Source organism: Notothenia coriiceps, unplaced genomic scaffold (genome assembly GCF_000735185.1).
Source record: "Notothenia coriiceps isolate Sejong01 unplaced genomic scaffold, NC01 NC01_scaffold00027532, whole genome shotgun sequence".
NCBI classification, from domain to species: Eukaryota; Metazoa; Chordata; class Actinopteri; order Perciformes; family Nototheniidae; genus Notothenia; species Notothenia coriiceps.
The window spans coordinates 168,917-188,927 of NW_011360233.1; the positions used below are offsets into that span (position 1 = coordinate 168,917).

At 38.6% G+C, this 20,011-nt stretch overlaps 2 protein-coding genes across 5 annotated transcripts in view; both read left to right on the forward strand.

Annotated features, from left to right (window-relative positions):
• Nucleotides 1–10,013, forward strand: part of LOC104957653 (laminin subunit alpha-3) — a 65,137-nt gene extending 55,124 nt beyond the window's left edge. For 3 of the 4 annotated variants that reach the window (XM_010785299.1, XM_010785300.1, XM_010785301.1), the window contains 22 exons: nt 112–282; nt 449–600; nt 697–891; nt 978–1,126; nt 1,288–1,450; nt 1,539–1,666; nt 2,066–2,210; nt 2,325–2,420; nt 2,548–2,702; nt 2,814–2,931; nt 3,036–3,176; nt 3,281–3,411; nt 3,641–3,775; nt 3,880–4,000; nt 6,543–6,676; nt 6,848–7,028; nt 7,171–7,329; nt 7,409–7,574; nt 8,262–8,416; nt 8,626–8,719; nt 8,850–8,969; nt 9,070–10,013. In XM_010785299.1, the coding sequence (XP_010783601.1) occupies nt 112–282; nt 449–600; nt 697–891; nt 978–1,126; nt 1,288–1,450; nt 1,539–1,666; nt 2,066–2,210; nt 2,325–2,420; nt 2,548–2,702; nt 2,814–2,931; nt 3,036–3,176; nt 3,281–3,411; nt 3,641–3,775; nt 3,880–4,000; nt 6,543–6,676; nt 6,848–7,028; nt 7,171–7,329; nt 7,409–7,574; nt 8,262–8,416; nt 8,626–8,719; nt 8,850–8,969; nt 9,070–9,212 (3,152 nt within the window). In that variant the 3' untranslated portion in view covers nt 9,213–10,013. Of the gene's footprint in view, nt 1–111; nt 283–448; nt 601–696; nt 892–977; nt 1,127–1,287; nt 1,451–1,538; nt 1,667–2,065; nt 2,211–2,324; nt 2,421–2,547; nt 2,703–2,813; nt 2,932–3,035; nt 3,177–3,280; nt 3,412–3,640; nt 3,776–3,879; nt 4,001–4,316; nt 4,565–6,542; nt 6,677–6,847; nt 7,029–7,170; nt 7,330–7,408; nt 7,575–8,261; nt 8,417–8,625; nt 8,720–8,849; nt 8,970–9,069 lie in introns of those variants that run through there. The other variant, XM_010785302.1, reaches the window with a different exon arrangement.
• A 1,361-nt stretch (nt 10,014–11,374) lies between these two features.
• On the forward strand, nt 11,375–18,782 carry ttc39c (tetratricopeptide repeat domain 39C). Its single transcript, XM_010785309.1, has 13 exons — nt 11,375–11,820; nt 13,599–13,647; nt 14,515–14,643; nt 14,813–14,927; nt 15,626–16,028; nt 16,255–16,423; nt 16,547–16,640; nt 16,722–16,829; nt 16,919–17,028; nt 17,116–17,239; nt 17,348–17,445; nt 17,585–17,689; nt 17,811–18,782. Exons 1-13 carry the CDS (start codon nt 11,675–11,677, stop codon nt 17,856–17,858), a joined length of 1,698 nt encoding a protein of 565 aa, XP_010783611.1. The 5' UTR covers nt 11,375–11,674; the 3' UTR covers nt 17,859–18,782.
• Nucleotides 18,783–20,011: the final 1,229 nt, after the last annotated feature.

Consider the following 20,011-nt stretch of genomic DNA (forward strand, 5'->3'; position numbering starts at 1 on the left):
AAGTCGAGGCTTTAAAGCAATAGCATAGCACTGTTTTAACTCAAAGCGTCTGAGTGTATTGGCAAACAAAAGATGTATCCTCATTTCTACCACTTCAAATCTTCAAATCAGATGATATTGGTCGAATGATTGAAGAAGCCAAGAGGAAGGCAGCATTAGCCAATGACACGGCCAGCAACACTATGGACAAGTTGAATGACATTAAAGAGGAAATGAAAAAGATCAGTGTCATGCCTGTGGACTCCAACCTGGGCAGTGTGTTGGATGATATGACCAAGTCAGGTGAGATTTTGAAAAGATGTATCAAGACACATTAGGGTATACCTATTTTTTTATTCTTTATGGTTCGAAATAATAGATATTTATATTATTAATGGGAATAATAGAAAAGGATGCTTAATTTTCTTTTACACATATCAATTTTCTTTCTCTCATCTTCTACTTCCAGTGAATGACTTGCTGAAAACCATCCCATCTCTTAAAGACAAGATCTCCGAAGTGGAAGACCTGACCTCTCAGTTCTCACCCATTAGCAACATTTCTGAGAACATCAAGAATATCAAAAATCTCATTGAACTAGCCCGGGACGCAGCTAACAGGGTGAGCTCCCTCGCTGTTAAAGCATAGCCAAGCACTAATGGATTCCCTTATTTTTCCTTGACGGGTCTGGTTTTCGTTTTTCATTATTTTCTCCAGATTACTATCCCGATGATGTTTAAAGGCAATGGCCACGTGGAGCTGCGTGCGCCAAATAATCTGGACGATCTGAAGGCCTACACCGCCCTTTCTCTGAAGCTGCAGAGACCTTCAGGCAGGGGAGATGGAGCACGCAGACGTAGACAATCCATCGACAACGGAGACATGTTTGTGATGTACCTTGGCAATAAAGATGTAAGTTACTCCACATTGATATGAATAGTTTAATATAAACATTTTGTTAATGAATATACACAAGGTACTAACAAACTGTCTTGTAGTCTTCTAAGAACTACATCGGAATGGTCCTGAAGAGCAACCAGCTGTACGGTGTGTACAAGCTCAATGGTGTCACGCATCAGATAGAAACGGACTTCATCACCACGTCCACGTCTGAACCGGCCAAGTTTGATCAAGTTGATCTACGCAGGTACATTTACATGATAATTATTTTGTATTTCTCCAGTTTTTTCCTCCAATTATAGCATACCTTTTTACATTGTATTTAAAGTAAATCACTACAAAATACCAAGGAATTTTGTGAAGATGGTGAATGTTGATGTGGATATTTGCACCCTCTTCCGAATATAGGATTTATCAAGATGTAGAGATGTCCTTCACCAGAGTTGTCACGGCAAGACCACCCGGTCCAAAAAAAGAGTACCAGAACAAAGGAGAAGAGGACAAAAACCTTCTGGACATCAGTGCCGATGATTTTGTATTCTACGTTGGAGGCTACCCTGACACTTTCACTGTAAGAACATAAGAAGAGAAATGCATTTCTTCATTTTTAATTGACATAGATTTGTATTAATATATTTTTCTGATTTGCTTCTCCTTAGCCACCACCATCTCTCAACTACCCCAAGTACACAGGCTGCATAGAGTTCTCCTCTTTTAACGACAAAATCGCCAGTCTCTACAATTTCCAAAACGCAGTGGATATTAATAAAGATTCTCCATGCAAGAGGTACACAGTATGAGTAGTATGATTAGTGTTGAGAATCACTCAACTCTTGATGTTTTTGAACTATTAACAGAAACTATTAACATTTCTTACGGTGAAGAGAAACCGCAAGACATGTGGAAAATATCTTCTGGTATTATTGATTTCTTTGTCTTGATGCCTTGTTTATTAATGACATGTTAACCTGTGACATTATGAGCTCTTTTTACCTGCCTCTTCAGTGGATGTGTAAGTATGCACCAGAACCACTGTGACCCTTAATATGTGGGTTAGAAATGGAAAACATATTTTGTTGCTTGACAGACAGATGAGCAAAGCCTATTTATCCGTAACATCAGACATTCATTCAAGAATCCCATTTTGTAAATACTATTTTCTGACTTATTTCTCTTGTCTATCCAGATATGTACCTCCTGTGGTGTCTTTCTACTATGAAGGCAGTGGATATGGAAAAGCGATTATAAAATCAGTCTCGGCAGTCCTCAGGATAAAGATGGATGTCTTCATTCGTTCAGAAAACAGTCTGCTCTTTTTCATAGAGGCAGAGGTAAATAATGTTCATATGGCTACTCTATAATTCTTCTGTATTGATGAATTTGGAATATAATTATATACGCTATTTGCAAGAATTTGATGATGCTGTTTTTCCCCCACCTAAAAGGGCAATTACTTCACCGTGACGGTAGAAAATGGCATAGTTTTCCTGAATACTAATTTGGACAATACACTTGTTACAACAAGCAAAAAACTCTTCCCGGTAAGAGCCATTTTTCGTTTTCTTGCATTAACTCAAATTTTTCTTGACAATTACCATTAAATAACCGGATAACATTTGTTAAGAATCACTAATTCAACTGCATTTTGCTCTGGTATCCTTTCTTTAGGTAAGTGACTGGGTAGAGTTTTTCCTAATTTTTAAAGCCGGTGAAATCGAGGTCCGCATGGCCAAAGAAGAAGCGGTCAGTGCCAAATGTACTTACAACCACAAGGCATTTAAAGAATTCTACATTGGTGGTGCCCCAACAGAATTGAGGGAGAAGTATGTGGTTATCAATTTTCCTCTTAATTATTGTGTGTTGTGAGTAAATTGGTCAAACTTTTTTCTCCTTTTTATTGATAATAACTTGATAACTGCTTTTACTCTTCACAGATATAACATCACCATGCAGCCCTTCAAAGGATGCATGAGGAACTTAAAGATTGGGTCGGAAAATGAACATCTTGAAGAGCAAGTGGGCATCAGCAACGGTTGTCCACAGGAGTCCTTGGTAGGACATTAACATATGAATATATCACACGTCAAACCAAACGTATAGGCTTACTGTATATGTCAACTAATTAACTGATGCATAATGATCTTGTTCTTTTTTAGGTTTCTCGCAAAGCAGAGTTCAATTTGAAAAGCTCCCTGTCAGCTAACCTTCAAGGTTTCAGTCTGGCTGATGATGTTACTGTTTCCCTCGGATTCAAGAGCACAGAAAAACAGGGTCTCATTCTGCAGGACAAACTGTTGGTCAGTCATTACATACATTTTTAAATATGATGTTCAAATTGTGACTTTTATTAAAGAAGAACTTGGTCAGATTTAAAAAAACTTTTTTTCATTCTGTTTTCCAGGCTAATGAGATGAATCTTAAGTTGGAAAATGGCCATGTGATTCTCAATTTTAACAACAAGATCTGGAAATCAAACAAAGTATATAACGATGACCTGTGGCATTATTTGACTGTTACCAGAAGAAGTGGAAGGTATGAAAAAGGAAATCATTTTAAATTCAAACACATCCATAACATTGTTTAGACAACTGCAACCTTTAGTCTTTGGTTTGATTTAAATGTGTACGCTAAGCAAATTAGTTACACAAACATAATAAATAAACAATTTTAGTGACACCAGTTGCCCAGAAGATACATCTGTTAAATACCCTGCAATCTAAAGTTAGTATACCTAATATACTATGATGTTTTTTCCAAACAGTATTAAGCTTGTTATTGATGACGAGGACAAGGGTCTGGAACAAAGTGGCAGCTCTCCCATACCCAACACACGTGGCGCCATTGTTCTGGGAAAAGACACGTTCAAAGGCTGCATTTCTAACCTCTACACAAGACGGTAATGTTATGCATCATTTTATACAGCTTGTTTGCACACCAAAAATCTCTGTTATTTGATGTATGGTGTTTTAAATTATATTGGTAAATGTTCTCTGTTTGCAGGCCAACAAATCTGTTCAAGGCTGAGGACCTCAGCACCTTCACGCCATCTGGAAATGTAAAGATTGATGTGTGTACTGCTGACACACTCGCTCAACTGATGATGGACCGTGCCTCTAAGAAGGTGAGAGTTTGTTTATTGATTTTTGTAGATAAGTGAAAAAACATTTGGATGAAATAATTTAAACTTCTTTCCAAAGTAAATCCATCTTTATTCTTGAACGACTAGAGCAATCCATCTTATGTTAAGCTTTAAAAACTAGCCTGTTTCTTATAAACATGTTTGATGATTGATTCAACTCTCTATAAGTAAGTCATACCCATCTTCTTAATTCATGTATACAGTGGAGCCATGTTGTAATGCTACTGTTGAAAGCTAATTAAAAATCCCAGTCTTATGTTGACATTGTTTACATTCTACTTTGCTGCCTTATTTCCAGAGATGAAGAAGAAGGAGCCCTGCCTGAGGATGCTGACAAGAATCTAATACTGAAATAAAAACTGTCAGTTTGCACCATAATGTTCTGTTGCTTATGCACAAGCTCATTCATCTGCAGTGTACTTAAATAAACAAGTTGCATGAACAATTCCAATAATCATGAGTTATAAAATGTAATGTATCTATGTCTAATCTATTCAAAATCCATTAATTACAAACAAAACCTTGTGAATAACAAGCTTGAAATCAGTTCATGTCTCTTTCATTCTTTTCATTCTTTCATCTCACTCAGTACTGAAAAAATGTACTAATAGTCATTCACAAGCACGTGACCTCTCACTATTGTCATAACTATTGGAAACACAAAACATGCTTGATTACAAAATGATATACCTTTTAACCTCACTTTAAAATAACATGACTAATCATTACAGTTAATGCACAACACATTCAAAAGGATCTGCCTCCAGGTTCCCATCATAATTGACTAAGCTCCATGCATTTGATTTGGAGCATGTGATTAACAGAAACCATATCAACAAAACAACCTCTTCTTCAGCAGAAATATTATTGATATAATTATAGCACACTGTTCTATTTTACTTTTTGAGTAAATTATCTCACACATTGTGTCAAAAAGACACAAATTATATTTTAAAGGGTTTGATAAAAAATGTAGTTTTGGGGTAGTAAAGCCTTTCTAAGTAAACTCTTAAAACTGAATGGGATCCCAGCATAAAGGTTGAGAAACACTATCCTACATTGTATTACACTTTGTAGCCAATGGGACACTGGGAAGCATTTCCTAAGACAAAATGTTGGTATTTCAAAGCTAAGCCAGACTTCATGTTGAAATATGTGAGGCGTAGTGGAGCTGACTGTGTTTAGACACATTATCAAAGCATGATTACTTAATTTCTTCAAACACTAGTTCTTGCATGCCCATCATAAATTACTAAGCTCCATTTGATTTGGAGCATGTGATTAACAGACACCATATCAACACAACAACCTATTCTCCAGCAACCCACAGTCCACTGATCCATGCCTTCATGCCGCTGCAATAATCAGTTGATACTACAGTCTGGGTTTAGTGGAAGCATCAAAGCTAAAACATAAGAAAGGTTTTCTTTTTTATTCTGTAATGAAATCTTTTTACACTGTGTAATGAGATTCTTTTCGGTGGTGTTTTGTATATAATAGGAGTCATATAAGACTAAATGAGTCATTTCAAAAAAAACATTTGAGTCTGTTAAAAGTAAAACAAATATCTTCAACTTGCAACTAGCGGTTCGTCCTTGTTATCTTTGAGTGTATGCCAAATTGAATAACCCGAATCCTACAAGCATGTACTTTCCTGCATGCTGCACCGAATAAGGACAATACAAAATTCCTAACTATGTTGAAACCATCCACAGCCCTGAGTAAACAGGAGGTTAATGTGGGTGGTGCTGCTAAAGGAAACTATGCCTGACCTCAGTGTCACCAAAATAAAGAATCTGATGTGTGTTATTTTGTAACTGTGATTACAAGATTCACTCTGACCAACTTGTAATAACTACTTACTACTTGGGTGATGAAATCATTACTACCATGCATGCTAGACTTGGCTTCTTATCTAAACTATGAAAGGCTGGTTATTAAGTCTCTTTGGGAGAAATGTGTTATGCGTAGAAGCACGAGTCGATTAATCATAATAGTAGATCCACAGTTATCTGCATTATTTTGATTTGCGTCATTTAAATGCAAAACAACATTTTCAAGCTTCTCAGTTAAACAGGTTTGCTGTTTTTGTTCTTAGATTCTATGATTACTAATTATATTGGGGTTTTGCACTATTGGATGGGCATTTTCTGACTGACTGAAATTGTATTTTTAGTCAACCTACACAAAGATTGACAGATGAGTAAAAAATGAAAATAACCTTTGGTTAAAGCCCTCCATTTATTTATTCAGTGTGTCCTTGGTGTTCTCACCTGCGGAAAAACTATTTTGTTTCACTATCTGTGAGTGGAGCCATAAAAAAAGCCTATTTATAATATTTGATATACTAACCACAATTGTAGTCATGTTTAGGCTACCACTAACATTGCCATACCCTCCCATCTTTATTTACTTACAGGGTGGAACCACTTTGGAGACTTCCCCAAATGTGAGTTAGCAAACAATAATTGCTAACTTGGAACCTTGTGCTGTGTTTCTCTCTTGTTTGTCTGTGCTCTTTTAGGATTTTGTGATGCAGGCGATAAATGAGAGTCTATCAGCGTGCCGATTACCAACCATGGTTCAAAATGCTTATCGCCTGGGAGGCCCTGTGAGCAGCCTGAGCTACAGTCTTCCACTTCAGGTCCTGCAGCCCAGGTGAGAAACCTGTCCCACGCCACCATTGCACAATACACACACATGTAGTGGTTGATTTTTGTTATAAATAATGTGCTTGGATGAGTCTGTCATCTCAAGAACTATGCCGCAGTTATATTCAAGCCAACAAAAACAAACACTAAAAATGTGGCCTTTGTTCATCCTCCCCAGGCCCCACTTCTCTCTGGATATCAGGACTCGAGCTGGTGAAGGCCTGCTGTTCTTTGCTGCTACCAGGGGGGGGCGCTCTCATCTCGCTTTATACATATCCAAGGGCAGGATTAGACTGTCTGTTGGCAAACAGAAGGAGATCTTCAACAGGGAGAAGTACAATGATGGAAAGTGGCACTCGGTCAGTGGATTTATATCATACTAATTGCATAATATATCATACTAACCACATAATATGTTGCTGCTACCACTCAGTCCAGATTATAAAGCAAGGGTCAGTGTTTAATTATTCTTTATGTCTTTGGTGACAATATTGCCTGAAGGTCATGTTCAGTTTGGAGAAGAAGAAATTTCGATTGGTCGTGGATGGGATCAGAGCTCAGGATGGTCAGCTGACCACTGCTGAGTTGAATTCCATGCAGCAGTTTGTGTCACCTGTGCACCTGGGCAGTGCTCCAGAGTCCCTTCACAAAGAGCTTAAGGTAAAATGAAATGAAATAAAATGAAGTACTCACTGACCGATTCACACACATATTCAATTTTCTTTTTCGTTCTTTTAAGTTGAAGGCTCTTCCAAGACAAAGTGTATCCGGGTGTATCCGCAATTTTAAAATGAATGGATCACCAATGTCAAATCCAACCTCCAACCACGGCGCGGGTCCCTGCTTTGAGGGACAGACACAAAGAGGGGCTTATTTCTCAGGGAATGGAGCACATGTCGTTATCAGTGAGTAAACCTTTCTGTAAAAGTTTTCTGAAGCAGCATTGCTCATCCCAATAATGATCTCCATCAGGTTCTGTTGGAGATACAGTAAGAAGGAATTGCAACCACCCCCACACAATTTGGCTTCTCAACAAGTCACAACTAATTTTACATGGATAACCGAAAATATATTGTTTTACAGGCCTAGGGATTATTTAATTTTGCCTAGTTCGCATACTTACACAATATTTAAATATAATTCAATTTAACATTTAATATATTTATTTGACTGGGAGAAACCTGGGAATTAGTTAGAACAATTGGCGATGTTATAAAATCATAAACTCATTAATATAATATTAACATACATTTAAGAAAAGATACATTAAACCAAAGTAATGTTTTTTTTTAAAATAATAAATGTACAAATTGACTAAATTCCCTTTTCTTTTTTTTTAGTTTCTGCATGTTCAATTTACATTCTTTGCATTGAGTAAATCTTTATATTATACATTACTTGGAATGGATTTATTCGTGAAACCATTTAATTGTCTTTAAAGTTATTAACCAAATTAGATTTGAAGACACTTTGTTGGATTTATATGTTTTTATTTAATTAGATTCCACTTTATTTCATTGCACAGTCTCCTCATTATTCTGATATGCCATGTCCAAATTATGTAATGGTGGTATATGTTTTCTGCATTTCAGATGACTCTTTTGTTGTGGGCTCAGACTTTGAGCTGCTGTTTAATATACGTCCACGGAATCAAACTGGACTCCTGCTACATGTTGGTGCTTCCAGTATGAACCAGTATGGGCCTGCAGAGGGTCACTACCTCACTGTGTACATGCTCAGAGGAGAGGTGAGTTCTCTTTAATGCTACCAAACCAGATACTCCTACCAAAAAAACATGTTTTTTTCTGGAAAATAGACTAAAGATTCAGTTGAACTGGGTCTGAAATAAAAATAAAATTATTTTATTCCTGTTTTGGGGACTTACATTCTTTATTTAAGTGTGTTCCCTGACATTGTGACTAAAAGCACTATGTTTGGATATGCTCCCATTTTTAGGTTGTGGCACAAGCAAACAATGGCAAAGGGGAATTCATGGTGTCAGTGAAGCCAAAAGCTTCTTTATGTGATGGAATGTTTCATAAAATTTCAGGTAAATTGCACACAGTCACTTGATGAAAGACATATTTCAAGAAAAACTAAACTGCTTTTAGAATCTTATTAGGACACTGATATACAGTAAATCACCTTTCATGTTGAGTCACTGTCTGCTTGTCTTGTAGTAATCAAAAGGAAAAATGTTGTGCAACTGCACGTGGACACAATGGACAATTACAAGATTGGACCACCATCTTCCACTACAACTTTGACCAAAGACTCTGTGTATGTGGGTGGCATTCCTCGTGAGTATTAATCTGATAATCTGAGAGTTAATCTACTATGATTTCAGTGAATCTTATTCACACATATCAGGTATTCACCACGTGCACCTTTCTGCTGCAGAGATGTCAATGCAACAGACGCTCCCAGTCACATCGTCCTTTGTGGGATGCATTCAGGACATGAGGATCAACGGCGAGTCCATCTCTTTCGACAGGTTGTCTGGTGCGTTTGGTCCGGTCAACCTCAAAGAATGTCCAGGCTGAACGTCTCCATGCATCATCGTGAAAACAAACCATGGGACCACGTCCACCGCCAACCATGTGCAATCTGTTACCCAGACAGAGAATGTGTTTGTGTGTAAGAATGTATATTTTATGAGGAGTGTGTTTCAATGTGAATGAGTGTGTGAGAGTCTGCATGTAAAATAGAAATATGAGCAGCCGCTTACAGGTTCATATTATTTGCTGCTCGGTTAAGTATTTCTGTATTTATTTTGTGATAAAAAAAAAGAATCATGTATCAGGGCACCAATTCACACATTTCAACAGTTCTTTTACAGTCTGATGTGTTGGTCCATTCATTTTGATAAATGTTGACAATCAAATGCTACTGAATATGCTTGTGATTGGTGAGGGCTGCAGCAGGAGCAACCCAGCACTTTAAGAAAACAAATAATGCCTTTTGTGATGGTGCTTTAATGGAAATCAACATTATTAGTGGATTTTCTTTGTTTGTTTGTTGAAAGGTTTTTACTAAAAATATTACATTTACACCAAGGGTGCTCGTTTTATTGATTTTTAAGGGGCTGTTTTAATTTCATATCCAAATGCCAGCATGTAGAATCTACATTTTACCTGGTTTAGTAGAGTTTTCAAACAGGCCATGAAATCAAATGGTTTCCCCCATGTTTTTCCCCCTAAACTGTACACGTATTGTTCTGAATCAATTTTCCAGTTTGCATTCCTTTTTCATGCATGGGGATGTTCTGTGTGGCTGTCAATATCAGTTACACAAGAAAACAGCATGTACTGAAGTTTGTGTAGCATTTTCTACGAGTTAAAAAACAATATAAATGCAATTAGCTTTAAATAAGTCTCACAAGTAATGTTTGGGACCATTTAGTCCATATTACTATAATGCTGTGTGTAACATAACAAAAAACATCAACATGCACATGATGTATTTAAACCCCCAGCAAGTGTTTACCTACTTGTGTTGTACATTTCTGTAAAACAATTGTGATATGAGGAAAAATATGCATGATGATTGGACATGGGGATTGTTATATGCATTCCTGTCTTGTGACCACTGATTTGTAAGCCATTTTGTAATCACTATTCTTTATAAATACTTGTCAGTGCCATACTGTAGGTCTTGATTTGTGATCATGGTGATAGCTGAAACTATTATGGACTGAACCATGCTTTTTCATCACAGAAATGTGGGATTAGTTGTTGAATTGATTGTACGGTTACAGAAATGTAATTAGCAAATAATTATATTTTTTGTAATGCTTTGTATGAATACAGTACATAATGGTAATGTATCTCAGTGTGCCTACTTTTTGGGAGTAGAGTGGCTCAGCTAAATATATAAATATATATATAAATGTATGTCTTGTGTGGAGCAGGCATTGACTCTGATTTAATTTGACCTCAGTATTTCCAAAACCATATCTCAGGCCCTAACATCTATCGATCTGTTTGACTACAGCCCTCAATCACAAACCACCACGCCTACTCTGATGCTGCCTTCACGGACTTGGTGAACTCAAGACTTAAAGCTGCAATGTCTTGTAAAAAGGTGCTTCACCAAATGATGTGACCCAATTCAATATGGTTAGCTCATAGGTTTAGCTATAAGCAAATGCCAAAGAAAATGTAACAAATGACGATGCTTCCAAAATATTGAATTGTTTAATTTGAATAATAATTGTTCACATTACGATAGCTGTAATACCCCAATTATTGGAGACGCAAGAAGTAAACAGTTCGGTAACAGCTATCAATATAAAGTTTGCAATAAAATATGACAGAAAGCGTGCTGTTCTGGTGAAATGTCAAAGGGAAAACATTTGATGGGTCAATGACATATTGTTCAAACATTTTTCATGTGACCTTATTACTCCAAATCAATGCAGCATTGTATTACTTACACATGCCGTTATGTAATATTAATATATATGCTCTAGTTTTATGACAAAACTATCTGATATAGAATACAACAGGTATTAAATACATTAATTAAAAATAACAGTGCAGTGTAAGATATGAATGGTTAAATTAAGGAGTGGCAAAAAGAAAAGTATTTAGCCTGGATTTAAAGAGTAAGATTTGCAGCGGACCTGCAGGTTTCTGGGAGTTTGTTCCGAATATATGGAGCATACTAACCGAACGCTTCGGTTGCGATAGTTACGATAGCACCCAAAGGCAGCACATTTCCTGTACACACCGTGCTCACTAACCAGCGTTCACAACACGGAACAGAGACACAACGCTGGGTCAACGGCGAGCACAGACACACACACACATGCATGTAGTTAGTTAGTTATTTGAACCTGTTCGTTTATCAGTCTCATCATGTACCAATGCGAATATGACTGCGTTTGCTAAAAACTGCGTCACTGTGTGAGACTACTCTGCCTGTTAGAAAACTACCGATACCGCTCCCTCCCTCCCTCCTCCTCCTCTCCTCGGCCGCGTTCAGCACCTCACCTCCGGTCTCAATGGCGGACCCCGTAGAACCAGCACCGGGTAGCATACAGGATGAGAAGAAAGAGGGTATCAACGACGCAGAGCTGGCACTGAAAGGAATAAACATGCTGCTCAACAATGGATTCAAGGAGAGCGACGAGCTCTTCAAATTATACAGGTCTGTGAGTGTCTGTTAGGCAGACTATAAACACTCTTTCTGTCTATGTTGGTGAAGGATGTATACTGTGTTCTCTGCAGGGTGTGTTGTTAAATGTTAACTGTTGCTAATGTGTCCAAACTGCTGAGGTTAACCAGCACAAGTGGAAGCTTTTAACCATAGCTTTTAACACATGTTTTCCTTTCAGCAATGTCTTCTTTGCTTTGCTTGCAAAACAAAACCTCAACATCCTTGTCAAGCTTGTCTACTGAGGCACCATTATGATCATGTCACAAGCAGGATGAATGGTGTTTTAATACCTTGGGCAAATATCCACACCCAATGTAACTTGTGATGCTTAAACAGTCAACATACATTATTATTAATGTAATATTGCTCCCTTTATATGTTAATAGGATACCTAAAGTGTTGAGAATATAATTTAGAGTCAATATAACAATGGTTAAAGAAGAAAAAATGCTTAACAGGTTAGCATTTATGTAGTACAAGTAGTTGCCTTTGAATATATTTGAGTTAAATCCAAGCTAGTGTGTTCATATCACACAACCTTATGTCAATTGTTGGAAGGTGGCACCTGTGTCTAGGCTTCTTTTGCAAAACCAAGTTGACCCAGTAATTTAAATGAAAGCATTACACTTGCAAATTGTTCCCTCGTACAGTAGATTCTTCCTATCCTGTGAGCTCATTCTGAAGGGATACAATACCTTTTTTTTTTTACTGTAAAAGAAAGCTAAAATAAACCACAATCCTTCGCTTAATAATATTTGCAATATTAACAATTAATGCAATTTACAACTATGTTTTATTGTTGATTTATCTGCAGATTATTCACTACTCCAAAGTCTTTAAATACCTTGTTGTGCTTTCTTTGGATTTTTAAAGATATTCAGAAAAGTAGAATATCTCCATATTTTCTTGCCATTATTGCATGAAGATTACCTAATTTGACTGGTAGCATTATTATTATTTTCTTCCTTCAAAGCTTTCTATAAATAGTCCAATACTCTAAACCTCAATTGTTTTGTTCATGATAATTGTATACTAAAATGTTGATATTGTTACATCCCTATATTGCATTTATTTTGGTTGACCTTCTATAAGGACTATTAAATAAAAAGGAAGCCAAACACTGGTTTAATTGACTTCACAAAGCCTGTCAAGGGTCACTCACTGCACCATAGTACGCTCATTGTTGCAGCATTTGTTATACATTCAATCGTCCTGTGCTGTTATTATAAGGCCTTATCATCTCTAAGAAAGGTTTGCTTTCAACTCGAATGCTGATTCCACAGAAGGTCACGCTCTATGTGTCCTAACCCCTGGTGAAAGCTTAAATGTCACCCTATCCACTAATTACATTTAGCACTAGGGATTATCCTGTTTGATTGCATCAGCAAAAATGATGGAAGGAAGTGAAATATGTGTAATACAGAAACTGAGAATGGGCTTGTGACTGTCTGTATTAACCACTTCCCTGATAAGGTTCCCCTGGCTCTCTGACCCTTGGCATTTTGTGTTGCATTATGGGTATAGGAGAGTAGGTAAACGGGTTCAGTAAGCCTTTCCACATTCCTAATGAATCCAGTTGCTCTTACTGTCATCGTGAGCTTTATGTTGTTCATGTTTTGAGTGTCCTCAATCCAGTGCCTGAGGCAGGTAACCGGCTGAACACATTTTTGTCACTCCACCCATGAACTTCTCATATAAACTTTTTAACCTCTTCCCGCAGTACGTCGTTCACTGACTTGTCACCTATTTGTTCTTTGTCCTCTTTTCAGGAACCAAAGTCCTTTGATGAGTTTCGGGGCCAGTTTTGTGAGTTTTCTGGTGAGCCTAGAGTACTCTACTGTTTACATTTAAGAAACATTTATATTTGATGAAAGGGTTCAAGGAATACCCCCTGTTTTTCCTATGAGGCACAATGCAAGACTTTCTTAAATTATTTTTCTGGCACACACAAGTAGGTTTCTATTGTGTCTATGAGTTAATTGATGCCCTTAGTTGCAATACATACTCAATCGTCACAACATCAACTGTAAGTGCAACCCACATACAAACAACTAAAAGAAAGTTAAGAGATAAACATAACCTACACATTTGAGCCAGAATTGTTAGCCATGGAAACAGGAGTCAACAGTACAATCTTACTTGCTTTTCCCTTTAAAAAAAAAAAGTGTGCTTATTATATTCTACATTACAATACATATGTTTCCTATTTTAACATTTACAGCTCCATTCTGTGGTCATCTACATTTTAGAAACACATCTCTTTAATTTAGCTATGTACAAGCACTGGTCACCTAAAGATTAAATTAAGCTACTTTTTCAGATGGCAAGTTGCCAAGCTGATCCCAAATATATTAAAGGGAAAGACTGGTTTGTTCGTATTAAAGTAAGAAGACTGATTAGTGCAGTTTCATTTTGTTTTTCTGCTTCCTAGTTTAATCCAGGATTAGACGTTTTGCTTAACTTGTAAATCACCAGCATTCATTTTGGAACAGTTGTATTCCGGGTTAAAAATTAACAATCTGTCCGACAGCCAAATGGCTTTTGAACGTTTTTACCAGCCACTAAATATGTGACCATAGTTCTTTAGGCTGGTGGGTGACACATGTGTTGCCACTTGCATATTTTACCAGCATTCGGTTGGCAAATGTAAATAAAAGGATTATTTATCTGGCTTCCTTTTTGTAGAATGCCATGATGACGTTTGAGGAGGAGAAAATGCAGATGGCCTTTGAGGATCTCAAAGCTACAGAGCGACTGTGCGAGAGTGAAAACACTGGTGTCATTGAGACCATTAAAAACAAACTCAAGAGGACTGTGAGTATCCATTTCAACACTTAATTTAATTGAATGTTTATGAGATATATAAAACACATTTTATTTGCCTTAAAAGAGAGAACATTTCAGGTTGCACCATGGTCAGGTTTGCTGTTTGTGAGTGTGCCTGTCACACCAGTCTGAAAGAGTGAGGTGTTTGTGTGGGCAGATGCACTCCCAGAGGTCGGGGGTGGCTGCAGTGGACCGGCTCCAGAGGCAGATCATCATCGCTGACTGCCAGGTTTACCTTGCAGTGCTGTCTTTCATCAAACAAGAGCTGTCGTGTAAGGGGACCTTTTTAATACCTGCTGTCAAACTATGAACGCTGCACATTCATCTGTGTGAAAAGAAAATATTGAATTCAGCAGTTGTGCAGAGGTGGGAAGTACTTACGTTACGTTACGTTACGGTACTTAAGTACATTTTTCTGGTGTCAGTACTTCACTGCACTGCTTATTTTTCTGATGACTTTTTACTTATACTTCTTACATTTTTAACACAAATACCTGTACTTTATACTTCTTACATTTTCAAAACAGGCTCGTTACTTTATTTGTAATCTCCGTTTGGTGGCGTGATCATTATTAGGCATTGCAATGCGTGCCTATTGATTGATCCGTGTATCCATCATTTCCTGGTCTTCTCTAAACAAGAGCGACCAATGAAAATGTTGTAATCTTTGCCGTTGTTCAGCATCGAAACATTCATTAGCTAACAATTATTGTTCTATTAATATAAAATGAGGTCAGTTACTCTTTAAAACAGACGGTAGTTATGGGTACTTTTTAATTAAGTACATTTCGAAGCCAATACTTCTTTCCTTTTACTTGAGTAAAGAAGTTTAGTCAGTATTTTTAAACACGAGTATCTGTACTTCTACTTGAGTAAAGGATGTGTGTACTTTTGCCATCTCTGCAGTTGTGTAATCTGATTTAATATTGGACCATATGCATATTTCTTTGTTTATTCAATCTCCTGACAGCATACATCAAAGGGGGCTGGATCCTCCGTAAAGCCTGGAAGATGTACAACAAATGTTACAGCGACATCACACACCTGCAGGAGGGCAGCAGAAGAAGAGCCTCCCAGCAGCAAGCGGCGGGGCCTCCATCTCTGTCCTCATCTGACGCGTCACACCACAGCCGCTCCTCCTCCCCCGGGCCGAGCCCCTCCCTCAGACCGGACGGCATCAGCCCCGAGGCTCTGGACCGACTTAAAGGTTCCGTCAGCTTCGGTTATGGCCTCTTCCACCTCTGCATCTCCATGGTGCCCCCCCACCTCCTGAAGATCGTCAACCTGCTGGGCTTCCCTGGTGACCGCCTGCAAGGCCTGTCAGCGCTCACGTACGCCAGTGAAAGTACAGACATGAAGGCCCCTTTAGCTACGTGAGTATGTGAGTGAGTATGTCTGTGGTTCTGTAGTCTGTCTGGAACTGAAACATGTCTAGTTGATGTACAGAAAAATGGTAGATAATGCTGTTTAGTGATTTTTCAATATGGTTAATCACACTTAATCAACCTGTTAGTTAACAATCATTACAGATTGATCTAATTTAATACCAGATGGTGTTGTCTTTACACTCACTCAGTCTGTGCCCCCCCCCCCTCACAGCCTGGCCCTCCTGTGGTACCACACAGTAGTGCAGCCCTTCTTTGCTCTCGATGGCTCAGACACACAGGCAGGTCTGATGGAAGCCAAATCCATTCTCCAACAAAGAGAGGCTATCTATCCAAACTCCTCCCTCTTCATGTTTTTCAAAGGCAGAGTCCAACGCCTCGAGGTGAATTTGAAGAAAGAACCCTATGTGTCCTGCTATGTGTCCTTTTCTCCTGCCTTAGTAAATATTATGCATTGCCAATATTGTCTCAGCACGTTACTCGGATAACAAAGTTCTTCTCTCCAGTGCCAGATCAGTAGTGCCTTGACATCCTTCCGTGATGCCTTAGAATTGGCTTCTGATCAGAGGGAGATTCAGCACGTGTGTTTGTATGAAATAGGTACTATATTCCCTCTCAGATTTAAAACCACATTGCTCAGCGCTAGTCTGCATCATAAACATTGATCGTTTAACCTTTTAGGTTGGTGCAGCATGATCGAGCTGAGCTACAGAGAAGCCTACAGGGCCTTTGAGCGACTGAAGACGGAGTCTCGCTGGTCCCAGTGCTATTACGCCTATTTAACTGGAGGTGGTAACAGTACAAACAAAGATGGCTTTAATCGCACATCTAAGAGATTGCTATTAGCTCCTAATTCTTATATTGTATGTGTTGATTAGCGTGCCGAGGAGCCACAGGTGATCTAGAGGGAGCTATCACTGTCTTCAAGGATGTGGAAACATTTTTCAAACGCAAGAATAATCAGATAGAGCTGTTCGCTATGAAGAGGGTTAGTATGTACCCAGCATATTTTCTGTTTAATATCTTAGGTGGAAAATACAGTGAGATTAAGCATGTATGCACACATTTACAACAGGCTGAGAAGCTACGGACCCCCAGTCTATCCAAAGAGCTCTGCATCCTGTCTGTGATTGAGATTCTTTATCTGTGGAAAGCTCTACCAAACTGCTCCACCGCCAAACTTCAGACAATGTCACAAGGTACTCGAATTTTAAAACGTTTCAACCACCAAACTAGTTCCTCTGTGTTGTCTTGCACATTGTTGTTGTGTCTTCAGGGGTAGCTTAATTGTTATCTTCTTGTTCTAGTGCTGCAGGGGATTGATGACGCCTCATGTGAAGGCCTGAAAAACCTGCTTCTCGGTTCCATAAACAGATGTCTTCATAACACAAACGATGCCATTCAGGTACTCCTACGTCATATTCATAATAAAATGTATTAAAGTGTGGAATATGAAGCATTGCAGGATGCTTGTGAAACGGTGTATTATTCACACAGAAGTCAGTACTGTGCTGATAATAGTATTTTTTCTGCCTGTTTTGCAGTTTTTCCAACTGGCTGCAAGGGATGAGGTTGGCCACCTGAGCAACTCTTATGTGCAGCCCTACTCCTGCTATGAACTGGCCTGTGTGCTGCTAAACACCCCAGAGGCAAGAGTGTGTGTGTTTGTGTGTGTGTGCGTGCGTGCGTGTTAGAAAGAGAGACAGTTTCCTAATCTGAGATGGTGGAAAAGTCACATAGTCTAAATAATTTATTGTGTTTTCTTTCCAGTCTGCCGGGAAGGGTAGAATGCTGATGCTCCAGGCTAAGGTACAGTAGCTTTCCTCATTGCATGAGATTTGTGTAATTTGCATTTGCTTAAGTAGATTTTAGCAAGCTTTATCAATAGATCTCCTCTAAGATCTGTGATCAAATCGTTTATTACACTTATTTTTTGAAATAAGACAATGTTTGTATTATTTCTGCCCATAGTCAACACTTTGCATCAAGGTCTTGTAAACGTTTTAAGGATGTTTTCACCCTCCGACAGATCAATACACTCGCTGCCTGATCAGCATTTCAAATAAAGGAGCGGCAGGCTAAATGCTTTAGAGTTAAAGTGGTGTTTTTTTAATAGTGAAAAGAATAGCAACCAACAAACTCCAAAAGGCCACGGTTATAGATTCTTATTTCTTTTGTCCAAGAGAGGCTTGTCATCCCCTGCTAAGCCCTCATACATGAGGCACAGACCAACAAAATAACTCCCTGAGAAGGAAACCTGTGCAGCAGCTCTGAGAGAGGCAGACGTGTCCACCTTGTAGCTCATTTGAAGGGACAAGGACAGGCAACATTGCCATTGGAGCAGTCAGAGTGACTGGCTGAAGCTATGCCAGGTTCCCATCACTACGTCTTCCTACGTCAATTAGACTTATGCTGTTATGCTGCCCTATGTTGAGGAAATCAGGAATGCTGTGCACCATGAGAGGAGAGTGAGACCTCCTAGCGCCGTGTTGGTTTAGGCTGGAGTATTTGCTTTGTCTGATCTCACTGTGAACAGGAAACAGCAAACCATTCCACACTGAGCTGAGAGTAATCAGGGAGGCATCTGCACATCTTTGGTAATAAGGAAAAATTGTGACAAAACAGATGTTGCGAAAGCAGTTCCTATACGGCTTACAACAGTTTGTTGCTATCTAGTACAGTATGTGGTTGCATTAACCCAGTGGTTCTCAAACTTTTTCTGTCATTCCCCACTTTGAACAGGTGGGCCTTTTCAAGCCCCACCTGTTCCTCATCGCTCCAATAAAATGGTAGGCCAAGCTTAAAATTGTCAAATGTATCGTTCTATAACAGGGGTCTCCAACCTTTTTTAGGATGAGAGCTACTTTCAAAAAATAAAACAAGTCGTGAGCTACTTTTACTCCTCTTTTTTAGTTTTTTTGCACTGTATATATTTAGCACATTTGAACATTATTATATGCTGACCTTTAACCTTTGTGTGCTGTTTGGGTCTGTGGGACCCGTTTTCAATGTTTACTAAAAGAAAATGTATGCAATTTAATTATTTTAACCTGCTTTATTTGGGTGTGGAACTCACCTCGTCTAAGGGGGTCCGGGGGCATGCACCCCCGGGAAGAGTTTTTTTTAATGTTGAAGTGAAATGCCTCAATCTGGTGCACTTTGAGCAAAAAATGAATTTATGGATAGTGATACAGCTCTCTACACACTGAAAGGGAGCTGTATACTTTTCAATAATCCAAACATCTTTAGAATATGATCAAAACCAATAACAAATCATTTAAACATGTTTATTTTGATCTTACCTAGTTAGCATTTTTTACTAATCACTCCCCTTTTAAACTTTTTTATTTTTTTTTACTGTCCTATAGCACACATTGGAATGATTTCTTACTTTATTTTTTACACCTAGGCTATATTAAATAGATAAATGTGTGCTCTCTCTAGCTCTCTCNAAATTCTCCCACACCACGCCGCTCCTCCGCTCCCTTCACTGGCTTCCGGTAACTGCTAGAATCCACTTCAAGACACTGGTACTTGCGTACCATGCTGTGAATGGATCTGGCCCTTCCTACATCCAGGAAATGGTTAAACCGTACACCCCAGCACGTGCATTCCGCTCTGCATCAGCCAAACAGCTCGCTGCACCCACACTGCGAGGGGGACCCAAGTTCCCATCAGCAAAAACTCGTGGGTTTGCTATCCTGGCTCCAAAATGGTGGAATGAGCTCCCCATTGAAATCAGGACAGCAGAAAGCTTACACATCTTCCGGCGCAGACTGAAAACTCATCTCTTTAGACTCCACTTCGAGCGATTGAATTACTAACAAAGCACTTATATACTAATAAAGGGCTGGCTTATCTAAAGCCAGTTGAGTAGCACTTGAAATGTTTGGCTCTATGAAACCTGATGTACTTATATGATTCTGTTTACTTCAAGGTTGTATCTTCCTGGTCGAATGCACTTACTGTAA

What these genes read in the sequence shown, in the direction of transcription:
- ttc39c (XM_010785309.1), top strand. Translation starts at nt 11,675, where the DNA reads ATGGCGGACCCCGTAGAACCAGCACCGGGTAGCATACAGGATGAGAAG. An exon ending in TTACGCCTATTTAACTGGAG is followed by an intron (nt 16,830 to 16,918) that starts GTGGTAACAGTA and finishes TGTGTTGATTAG; the next exon opens with CGTGCCGAGGAGCCACAGGT. An exon ending in AGCTGTTCGCTATGAAGAGG is followed by an intron (nt 17,029 to 17,115) that starts GTTAGTATGTAC and finishes CATTTACAACAG; the next exon opens with GCTGAGAAGCTACGGACCCC.